General features: G+C 39.2%; 1 protein-coding gene across 1 annotated transcript; it reads right to left on the bottom strand.

Moving 5' to 3' along the window:
• Nucleotides 1-1192: 1192 nt before the first annotated feature.
• LOC134751244 (uncharacterized) lies at nucleotides 1193-10697 on the bottom strand. The gene is made up of 5 exons (XM_063686627.1): nucleotides 10693-10697; nucleotides 3172-5654; nucleotides 2751-2981; nucleotides 1884-2510; nucleotides 1193-1526 (listed from the first exon to the last, which is right to left on the bottom strand). Exons 1-5 carry the CDS (start codon nucleotides 10695-10697, stop codon nucleotides 1318-1320), a joined length of 3555 nt encoding a protein of 1184 aa, XP_063542697.1. The 3' UTR covers nucleotides 1193-1317.
• Between the last annotated feature and the right edge of the window lie 1158 nt (nucleotides 10698-11855).

The following is an 11855-nucleotide window of genomic DNA, read 5'->3' as shown; positions in this document are numbered from 1 at the left end:
ACTGTGCTCTACCGAAAAGTGTGATCGAAGGAAAAGCTATTATAATCCCATCTTGTTTTAATTACGGGAGTAACGACGACGTTTGTTAATATAATATGTTTTATATGTTATATTGTTAACGTGACAATAAGTCAATATGGTGGTGATTGCGTACCTAAGTGAGATCTATATCCCACTTAGGTACACAATTTTCTTCAGAACTCAAAGTGCTTAAGAGGCCGTAGTCGATTTTGGAGCAAAAATGTAAAATTGATAGATTTAGTCGTTGAAATTATACACGTTTTGTTACGTAACATCTAAATAACAAGTATTGATTTCTATTAGCACGTCTTCTCATCGTGCCTTTTTTTAATGAGGTCGGGAGCGTGCGTCACCGGTAATGCATGAAGAGAAGAGGCAGTTTTTAAAAATTCATCAAAAAATCATGGTGGTAAACTATTCAAATTCATGTATAATAATAGTTTCAGCAAATATTGTAGATTGTTTAAGTATCAAAATTACGTTGAAATTAAGTCGATTTTCAGAGAAATTGTCACTTGTTTTGAAGTAATTTCTGGAGAAATTTGATTTCGTCTAACTTTCATTTACACTACTTCAAAGTCATAATAATAAAAATGTAGTCTGATAAACGTCAAGTACAGGATATGTGTAATACAAAATTACCATGTTTAGCCGTCCAAACTTTACGAAATTTACAAATAAGAGCGACAAAATCAGTGCTTTACACGCGTTTACCTAAACGTCCATCAGAAAAGCAAACATTACTGATTTAGTGAGTCTGTTTTCAAAAAAATTGATCTGATAAAAGGTAAGATAAGAAGACGTGCTAATAGAAACCAGTACTTGTTATTTCAATTAGGTAACAAAAGGTGTAAAATATCACGGACTAAATCTATCAATTTTACATTTTAGCGACTAAAATCGACACCGGCCTCTTAAGTTTCATGTTTTCTTTAGGTCCCTTTTAGGTCGTAGAGCACAGTGGTTGTACCTATACATACTTGGCTGTAGCACGATAGAGGTAGAGCAGAACATTATACATAAGTACCTACGGGACAAGGAGTAACAAAGATAGTGGGGATCCGTTTAAGGGCGAATTTGGAATCGTGTTACTCTGATTAAGAAAAAGTTGATGAAATTTTTTGACGCAAAAATAAATGGGATGGTCGTCCAAGTCTGCCAACCTTCCATACAAAAGCTAAAAATTCACGCCAACAAAATTTTTCTTCTACTTTTTCCTAATCAGAACACGATACCGAACATTGAACAGATCCTCTCAATTTTTGTTACACCTTGTATATGACAGCGTTACTAAAGTTAACAGTAGTTCCTTATCGCATCGACAGCCTGCGCCAGCTTCGTGAGCGCTGCGCGCACGCCGGCCTCCTCGCGCGCTAACTGCCGGCGCTCGGCTAAGAGTGCGCGCGCACGCTCGGCCTCAGCGGCTGTAGCGCGCGTCGTCTGTGCGCACTCTACCCGTAGGCGTGTGTTGCGGCGGTGAAGCGTTGAGATTTCTTTCTTGCGAGCTGGAATGGAAAGAAGCGAGATTTTAAACATGGGAACTTGTATCGCTAGAAACCATGCGTCACAATTTTTATGGTTCCGTACCAAAAAGGTACCTAAACATATGCTAGTTGTGTATGTGAACGTGCATCTCGTCTTAGATTGTTATTTAAACACTAAGTGTGCGTAGGATTTATAGTAAGTACGTATTGACAGGCATAACCTAGTGTGGGGCCACATGATAATATCTAATGTTATTAAGGTTTTTTTTTTCTTTTTTCTTTTTTTATTCTTAGTATGTTTTAAGAGGCCTGGCGTAAATCTCTTAGTTTGGAGCTAACTACTTTACTAGTTATTATAGAGTAAATGAAGAAAATTACCTGCTTCAAACTCCTTATAATTCTTAATGATATCTTCGACGCCAGGCCAAGCGGGTTCCTCGGCCTGACAGGCGGCCTCGCGTCGCTCGGTCTCCAAGCCCACAGAACCCGCGGCCCCCGCAGCCGAACTCGGCGGTTCATCCATCGACGTTGCCGGAGTCGACGTCCCCGCTGCCGACTCTTGCACACTTTTCAGCGATATTATCTTAGATATATTAGGTATATTAATCTTAGGATAATTTAAGTACGGCTGTTCAACTTTTATAGGTTTTTGGATGTTCTCACTGTCGAATCCGGGGTTTAGATCTCGTTTTCGAGAGTCCACGCCGCTGTATAGCTTCACACTTCTGTCGGCCATTTTGGAAAGCCTGTCTAGTTCTGAGAAGTTCTTTTCTGCTAATGCGTGGATGTCGCCTTCTCCGTCATCACAGGAAGAGTCTAATCGCTTTTTGATCAGGTTGTTGTTTTCGTTGACGCATTTTTTGATCTCGGTCAAGAGCTGCAGCTGTCCGTCCGGGTCCAGGTCTATTTCATTATGGGGGCGGGGTTTCTTAGAGGTGTCTTCTTGGATTGTCCCGTTTCTGCGTTTTCTTTCTTGCAATATAACTTGCCACGCCTTTTCATATCCTGAAAATGAGAAATAGAACATTTGAATTGCTGTTATATTTTGAGTTGATCAGAATTGGAAAATGGGTAGTTATCTGTCACATAGTTTGTCTGATCTGACGGTCTGATGGCTGAGCGATTCAGCCTCTACGTGCAGAATTACAATTAAGACAGTTTATAATTTCTTAAGCATCCTCGCATCAATGTGCCTAACGTGGTCCGACTGGCTGGTATGGAAGCTACGATATATTAACTCCTTACCGTCTTTATACTTCGGAGGCACTTGCGAGAGCTGCAGCTGCGTGAGGAACATCTGTTTCTGCGCTGGATGCTGTTCCTCCGGGCCCCGGGGCGGTGCTGCCACGTCTGCATTCGGTGTTGGAGGCTCCAAGGAATCCTCTTTACACAGCCGGTCCAGGCGGCCCGCCGTTATGTAGGCTGAAGCTACCGCGTCTCTACTCAGGCTCCGCTCTTCCCTTTCTAGTTGCTTTTCTGGAAACCAAAAAGAAGGATCTTACAGGTTTTGACATTTTTTAATAACATACATTACCATTAGCCTGATTGCTTTTTGTCTGACAGCATTTAACAACGAGTACGTCTAACGTATGTTTTAAGTAAGGGACGAATGCTTTATGTCGGAAATAAATAAACGTCATATAAGTTTAATCTGATCTAGATTTACCTTTAAAAGCATCTTGAGTCGCCAGACGAAAACTGGCCAAAAATTCAATCTTTCCAATCTCAACTTCGTCTGGTTTGCTAAACTCATCTATTATGGCATTATATTCTTTAAGTTCGTTTTCTCCGTAATCGCTATCACTATCACTGCTGTCTTCTTCTATCCTAACTTTGGTGTTTGCAAATTCCTTGTAAATTTCCCCTTTCATTTTATCAGGAGTTATGATATTTCTAAGAGTGTCTGCTTTCTCTTGGATCTTTTTGATTTCAGGCTTCGGCGTTTCTTTGGTCTCACGGTTGGATAGGTATTTGAGTCGACGTATGCGTCTTCTCTTCTCGTACATATCTAAAGAGCTAACTTCTTCCACTTTAGTAATTTTGGGTCTAATATTTGTGATCACTATTTTTGGTTGTAATTTAGAATCCATCTGGTATGGGCATGCAATAAATAACTTATCTGATTTGCTTGTGTCGAGCGGCTTAGGAAATTCTTTCTTATTTTGTGTGACAAATTTAGGATATTCCCTGTTTATGAATGGCTGGTTTATTTTGTTATCAGGGTCCACAATCATCGGCACTTGATATACTATTTGAGGATTCATTATAACTTTTTGATTGGATGTTTGAAAAACTATATCTGTTTTATTCGTTTTATTTGCTAACGTTTGTAAAACATTGTTGCTTGATTTAAGTACATGGATTTCTTTGCTAGTCGTCACATTTTGAGTTTTCAAGCTTTTGATATTATTTGTTTCAGTGCTGGCATTATAAGCATCATTTGTTTTATTCTCATTGGCTGCGGTTTTGTTTGGTTTGGCATCTGCTGTTTGACCGATTTTATTATTTTTAATCATCATTAAATTGGCAGGAAATTGTACGTTACTTAAGTATAAAAAATTTGGCTGTAACACAACATTCTTCGTTTCTTGTGTTTGTTTGTCTTTATTCTTTTTCAAGTCTTGTTCTTGAAGTGTTCCCGACTTCTCCTTCACGACTATCTTATTTCCATATATCTGGTTCTCTGTGATCAAATTCTCGAAATCGTTCTCGTCGCAGTTCTCTTGGTGCAGCCTCTTTAGGGCCACTACCTTCGACGAAGTTCCGTTCTCGTTCATGTGTTCTTCTTTACTTTTCTTTATTTGACCAGACAGTCGTGAAGGAGCTTGCAGGTTTTTTGACTCGAAGTTACTTCTTTGTAGTAAAACCTGTGGGTTTTGTTGCTGAATCGTCAGTAACATTTTGGGATTGGATGTGTTTTTGTTTTGAATAAATAGAATCTGGTTTTTCTGCTCTCCGTACGGGGTGTCAGGTGGTTTGTTGGTAAAATTTAGCTTATTAGCTTCAGTAGTGACAGGGTTATAGATAGTTTTTGTTGCAGTCACTGGCACTTGTGGTGTAAATGTTGGGAGCTCTTTTCCTTCAGTCGGCGAGCCTGGTTTCGCCTCCGGTTTCCAAAATTGATTATCTGTTTTGTTAATTGTCTCTGCCGCGTTTAACAGGGCACTGATATTATTGCTACAAGTCGTCACTGTCGGGTGCAGTGCACTGCTAGTAGGCTTTGGTACTTCTGATTTCACCTCAGCTTCGTTCTGTGCATTCTTTATCACTATATTACTTTGTATTTCAAGTCTATTGTCTTTTGGATTTTGAAAAGCTGGATTGAATGGTGCTTGAATTTTTTTACTAATAGCATTTTGGTATATCGCGTCTGGAGGATTACTAACACATTTCATGTCAATTTTACTTATAGGTATACTAGTTTTAAGACTGAATCTTTCGGGGGTCTTCTTTTTGGCATCTTTGGTGTTCGCGTGCGAAGGAATGGTTACCGTTGCTCCTGATCCCTGCGATAGGGAAGTAATGCTCATTTTAGATTCAACTAATTGAGGTTTGGGATCAGAAATGGACGCAGCCGGTATAATTTCAGGTGTGAAATGTTCTTCAAAATCTTGTTCCTTTGGAGTGTCAACTTTTGTTGGTTGATCAGGTTTTGCTTCGCTCTTTTCCTCAACAGTTTCTTTAGTCGTTGGTGGGAAGGAAAAGTCGGTCGGGGTTTGGGGCGCGTGCTGGTTTGGCGGCATGATGCCCTGGTAGGAAACGGGTTGGAAAGCAGAGTAACCCGGGATGGAATAAAGGTACCCTCCATAGCTAGGGTATCCTGGCTCCACTTGTTTGTTCGTGGTTACGCTTGGACTGGGGTTCGGAATTGACGATGGGGATATTTTTGGCGAGTGAGAAATAGGCTTCGATGGAAGGAAAGGTTTCTCTAAAAAAATGTCGTCTTGTTTGAAGGGTTCTGTTGGCTTAGGAGGTGGCTCAGGGGGTATTTGCGCGGGGTCGGGCGGGGGTGTCACGACGGGGTGGCTCGGTCTACCTGTGGAGAAAAATAGGACTTGTATCGAAAAATTGCAATGAAATCTGTAAAATGACTGAAAAGTGTGTATTGTAGTTATAAGGTAATTTAAGTTATAAATCCCATTCAAACGACTTAGTTCAAGTTAAACTGAAAACATGCATACGGGAGAGGGATGGCGTACTACAGACTACAGACACTACAAGCCACTATAAAGCATTGATCAGAAATAGTATAGGTATTATCTAGGGCAGTAAAGCCATTTGGGCTATTTGCGAGTTCCTATAATCGGCTGTGTATTACTATTTAATAAGTTATTGCATAGCTGTTGGAATTGTTTGTATGAATAAATAAATAAAGTAAGAAATGACTGAGAAACATGTGATCTGAGGCTTTCTTATTTACTATCCGAGGTGTGTATACTATTTTTCTGCTCGACGGAGCCGGAAAGCGGCAACTTCGTTTAGCGCAGCGGGGCCGAAAGTTGACGCTTTCTGGCCGGAGGGCAAAAAAAGGGTGGGTACGACAAGCAGTGGCCGCACCATTATAGATTTAGATTTATTTATTTCATAATACTAAATTACATCATAAATTATTTTAATTTAATCTATGCGAATTTATATTATGATCGTCACTTATTATATACAAATGTCAATACAGATAAAAATTAACCACAATGTCAAATAAATATTGGGAAATGAATATACAATATATAAACTTAATATTTTCTGTCTTTTCTGTGCAGAGTTAGCTTTGATTGTCCGACATTATTAGATGCGTGTCCGCATATTACAGTCAGCAGTATCAACTATAGTGGTAAACAGGTGCTGAGACTGGTGCGAAATCTGATTTTGGTCGACAAGAGTCCCTCAGTGCGTTCTTAATGTAGCGACTGGCGTCGAACACTCAAAATTGGCGCTCATTATGGTTCATTCCATCGGTCCTCCCATTTATGCCGTTGTCGCCGCTTCGCTAGGACCGTGCAAGAGTCGCATTTGGTAAGAGCACGCCTTTTTCCCGCTTTGTAGCGAAAAGAGTTCTTTAGTATTTTTCAAACAGTATGGGTATGTGACAAATGTCGTCTAAATCTATTTGCGAGATTTTGCGTTTTAAGGTAATTAATGGTATGGAGATGACATCTGTCACCGTACCCGTGCTGTTTGAAAAATGCTATACTTAGTCGTAGCCCAGCGATTAGCTGGCATTGAACGAGTTAACTTGGCGGATTAGTTAGTAGATTAGATAAGGTATGTTAGTCTATATGTGTATAACGTCAAATCTTTTAAGCTTTTATAGCTCTACCATTATGTCAGACGGCTGGTAAAGAAATTGCGCGGTGATTTTGTAGTAAAATATAGCTGAGATTTAGTATCAAAACTGTTTTATAACACATTTATTTTCTTAACATTACTTAATACAAACCAGCTTCATGCAGCTAAGCCGACAACCAGTCCGTAGCTGAGCATAAGTAATAACTTTTTACTAACCGCCTCAGTAGACCTAGAACTCCTAGAAGTACTTTCTTTCATTCAATTTATTCATCTGGTTGGGTATTCGACTTATGAAAGACTGGCAACTATGCACTATTGTTATGACAACGAGATGATCTGGTGATGAACACCAAAAGAAGCCTGTAAACTCATTTAGTTTGCGTTTATTAGAAACGTCTTCTCAAATTTGGTATTACCATAGAGTAACTTATACTAGAGCGGTACTGTCATAGTAAATTTTGTAACCCCAGTAAATTCACTGCCATCTGTCGACACACTTTAAAACTAAAAATGAAGATTTATAAAAATACGATAGAATGTATTTAAATATAGATAAATGATTTTTTTTATTTGCATTAATTATTTTTATGATTTTGACCCATGTTCTTTCACTGATATGCGTTAAAATTGTTAAATAACAAACGAAACCGTCAACGCCATCTATACGACTGTAGGCCAAAACTAGTAGCGCCCTCTGAACGAGAATCAAATTTTCTTGATTTTCGAGGCACGTTTTTTCCTTAGACTGTATCCATCTATTACGGAGTTATATCTATCTTTGGTATTACTGCAATGTTCTGCCGCCAGAGTGCAGCACTAGCACTATAAATCATAGAATAATTTGTAACGAACGTTACGTACAAATATGACATTGATGCATCAAGGCGGGTGGGCCTGCCGCGACACCCGCAAATCGAAATTTCGTTATCTGCCACTCTATTGCTCGAATATGCAAGAGTGATAGAGGCAACTCACGAAATTTCGATTTTCGGATTTCGCGGTAGACCCTGTGTTTGTCCTAGTGGCGCCCCCTACGCAGAGTTTTGCGTAATATTCCCTATTAGCAGCAGATGAATAAACTCGTAGACAGGCTGACAAAACGAAATTACTATACGAGTTCCTAAACACTTAAACATATTTGTAATAGGATTGAAATTGAAGTGTCGATAATAATTGAATAGAGCGCTGGTGGCCTAGCGGTAAGAGCGTGCGACTTGCAATCCGGAGGTCGCGGGTTCAAACCCCGGCTCGTACCAATGAGTTTTTCGGAACTTATGTACGAAATATCATTTGATATTTACCAGTCGCTTTTCGGTGAAGGAAAACATCGTGAGGAAACCGGACTAATCCCAACAAGGCCTAGTTTCCCCTCTGGGTTGGACGGTCAGATGGCAGTCGCTTTCGTAAAAACTAGTGCCTACGCCAATTCTTGGGATTAGTTGCCAAGCGGACCCCAGGCTCCCATGGAGCCGTGGCAAAAATGCCGGGACAACGCGAGGAAGATGATGATTGAAATTGAAGTGTCATTGAACAACTGTAACAACTGTTACTGTAGCTGTGTGTAGCTAAGCTTGTGTGCTGTATTAATAAACTATAGTTATGAACTGCGATTACGGTATTATCTACTTGTGTAATGTTTTGAATTTGATATATTCTAGATTTATTTTAGGGATATGCCCAAAGAGTAAAGTAAGTATTATAGGTAAAGAGAGCCCTCTTGAAGCATTTTATGGAAACTAATTTGAAAGTGCCATCTCAGATTTTATTCTGAAACTAAGTATACATGTGTGCGTGCACAACTACATATGCATCCATACGTGTACTTTCGTCCCACATAATATTAGGTCTATTTGGCCAGTTTACAGTTTAAGTAGACCTTATATAATGTAGAAAAGATTTTAAAGAGTTAAATGAATATAACAAAATAATAGTAAGTAATGTAAGATTTTTATTTCTTTCAAATTGGTGTACAAATATAGTACAGTCGCCATCAGATATATCGGAGCGGCTAAGGCGCTCACAAATATCTGAACACGCCTTTATTGTCAGGGCGTTAGAGTGCGTGTTCAGATATTGTGAACACCTCGGCTGCTCCGATATATCTGATGGCGACTGTACCTAATAAGAGCAGGTTTATATGTACTTAAGTACCAAGTAAGTTGAATCCACCGCTTGCAGCTTCCGACTGATCCATTTTCATGGAATAATAATTGTCACATCCTTTTTATGCATCAATGTTTTAGAAGGGTACTTTTAGGTGCATGTTCATAAATATTTGTCCACTTTCTTTTTACTTATACTTGTCTGTGATGTTCACGAAGTCCCGCAATCTTCTTTTCGGTCTGCTGATGCCCCAGTTTCCACGAAGCCACGGCGTAGCTACATGAATTTTTACATTTACCTATTTGTTATTCACATTCTACTATATCCAAATTAGGTGAAGTAATTGTAACGAAGTATCCCTCTCAGTGCTGATGACACATGCGGTGCCAAAAAACAATTCATTGATTGTACAGTCGCCATCAGATCAGATATATCGGAGCGGCCGAAGTGCTCACAAATATCTGAACACGCCTCTATTGTCAAGGCGTTAGAGTGCGTGTTCAGATATTTTTGAGCACCTCGGCTGCTCCGATATATCTGATGGCGACTGTACAGTGTAAAAATATTGGTGCACACATCTTACTCAAATATATGTCACATAGCTCTTATGTCGGAGAATTAAAAACTATGGGACATATTTTCGGGTAAGTTGTATGCGCACATATTTTTACACTTGACTGTAAAAGATGAGTAAATTTTAAGGCAGTTTACTGAAACACTAATCGACGCCAAAGACGGATTAATCGGTCAAAGACCACCAGAGCAACATAGACCTATATGCATATGGATAAAGTTCAATTTTAGTTTTGACACTTCGGTGACGTGGCGTCCGAGTGACGGCTTTTGTGTTTGACACGGCGTCGAAAACGGTTAAAGTACTCTGTATACTGTTTTTATTAGTATTAAACTTAAACAACATTTTCGTGGTAACAACTTGGTGGTAACTAGTGGGAATAGCCCGTAGACCGCTCTGTACGGCTCTGTTAAACGTTAACTCTGGTTGCAAAACGTTGACGTTTTGATAATTCAGTTCCTACAAAGCATGACGCCGTACTGCGCCATCTAGTCAGCTGTCAAACTTGGGGGCACGATTTCTTTAGACTAGATATCTTTTGCAGTCAATAACTTTGCTACAGGGCTGTAGCGTAGCACGGCTACGAAGCTCGTAGCAGTGCTACATCACGATTCAGGAATATTGTTAGCAGATAAGTTGCCATTTTAGATCATAATCATAATCGTTTATTGCAACCATGGTATAACAAGGTGTAATGTTAGTAGTTAGTAGGTAAGTGAGTATCATATGGCATTTAACTTAACCACACCAATATAGTTGTACGATTCAGATGTACTGAGATAAATATCATATTAAAATAAACCGGCCAAGTGCGAGTCGGACTCGCGGCGCGTTTCAAGGGTTTATGTAAAATGTGAGTGAAATGTCTTTAAAAACCCGTAGGGGTCGGATCTATAACTAAGTAATTAAGTCCGACTCACGCTTGACTGCACATTTCTAATAGGTTTTCCTGTCATCTATAGGTAAAAAACTATTTTTTGTGTATTTTTTCAAAATTTTAATATCTTTGATATATACTGTCTTTGTATTGTTTGTCTATTTAGAAATAAATAAATAAAATAAAAGAATTTTATTTTGGACATAAATCCATATTATATGCCTTCTGATTGCTGATACTCACTACTCATACTTACTTTTATTCAATTTTAGAGTTACTATACCGCACCCTGTAGGTGTTGGCAGTTTACCGTCGTAAACTGGCCTTAGAAATGTTGGAGTACTAACCTCATGTTTGGATGCTTATATTTAAATCTACATTCCGATTTTCGATACCAAGCATTGATTCATTTGTATAGATATTCAACTAGTCTAGAGAGGGTAGGCTGGGTAAGTATTATCCCAAACGCTAAACATAAAATATAAACCATGACTTTTCATAGAATGTACGATTATTTTATTTTTATACTGTTACAAATACTCATTCTTGGGTATATTTAACACGCATAATGTTCCTGACCTCGCATTATCTATCTTTGTATCGTAAATAAATTTCCAAAAAAATGCTAAAACTATTTCTACCTGTCTCAAAATCTTCATAGATCTGCCTTAACTCGTGTTTTTCACACAAACCATCTCTTCGAACATTTCTGTATATCACGTAGACGCAACGCCGAAGAAGAATCCACCAACAAACCCAACGGAGTAACAGCTGTTCCTCCTCACGAAGGCGACGACAGCATCCGCTATAACTTGACTCTGGCGCACACCCTCCTTCACCCGCTCCCAGTTCACATGAATATACCCCCACTCACACGCAAAATGGAGAAGTAATACCCCCCCACCCAGACCGAAAGCTGCTATCTTCCCTACCCTCATAACAGCACCCCCTGTCATCCACCCACATAATGTCCCAAGAGCTAAGTTTCGGCTAGAACGGTTCTTGGAAATCTTTTCTAAAGTAATATCGAAGTAGGATTTGTCCTTAGGCTCTTCATGGGTAAGTTTGGACACATCTCGTAAGTCCGGTATCGGTCTGGACATGGGGCATCGTTTACTGAGGAGCTTTAAGTACAGAATTGCTCTTATTTGTTTAGGGGGCACAGAAATTGTAAGGTAAAAAAATGTCTAAGTAATTTGTATAAGCTTTGTTTTGATAAGTTTGACAGATGCCACTTAGACAGAGTAGAGGATTTATCACTGAGGTTTGGTGTTGGGTGTTGATAAGAGGTTTTTATAGATTTAGTTAAGTAAAAACTTACCTAAGTCACTTTATTGACCGACATTGAGCGAAAGTCTCCGTTTCAGCTCGGACATAAATGCTTTCATATATCCGGGTGTTCTCCTCTTCGCATTCATTTCTCAACCGATTCTCGTGAAATTTTGTGAGCAGTTTCAATAATTAGATAAATTTTATTTTAGTCAATTTTTCAAATTGGCGGAACGATGGG

Source organism: Cydia strobilella, chromosome 21 (genome assembly GCF_947568885.1).
Source record: "Cydia strobilella chromosome 21, ilCydStro3.1, whole genome shotgun sequence".
Lineage (NCBI taxonomy): Eukaryota > Metazoa > Arthropoda > Insecta > Lepidoptera > Tortricidae > Cydia > Cydia strobilella.
The sequence above is the reverse complement of the archived record's forward strand: the minus strand, read 5'-3'. Positions and strand labels throughout refer to the sequence as shown.

Bases quoted from the DNA above. Each gene is read 5' to 3' on its own strand.
- LOC134751244 (XM_063686627.1), bottom strand. The intron at 2,982-3,171 runs GTAAATCTAGAT...TTTGGTTTCCAG, and splicing joins GACTCAAGATGCTTTTAAAG to AAAAGCAACTAGAAAGGGAA. The intron at 2,511-2,750 runs GTAAGGAGTTAA...TCTCATTTTCAG, and splicing joins GCCTCCGAAGTATAAAGACG to GATATGAAAAGGCGTGGCAA.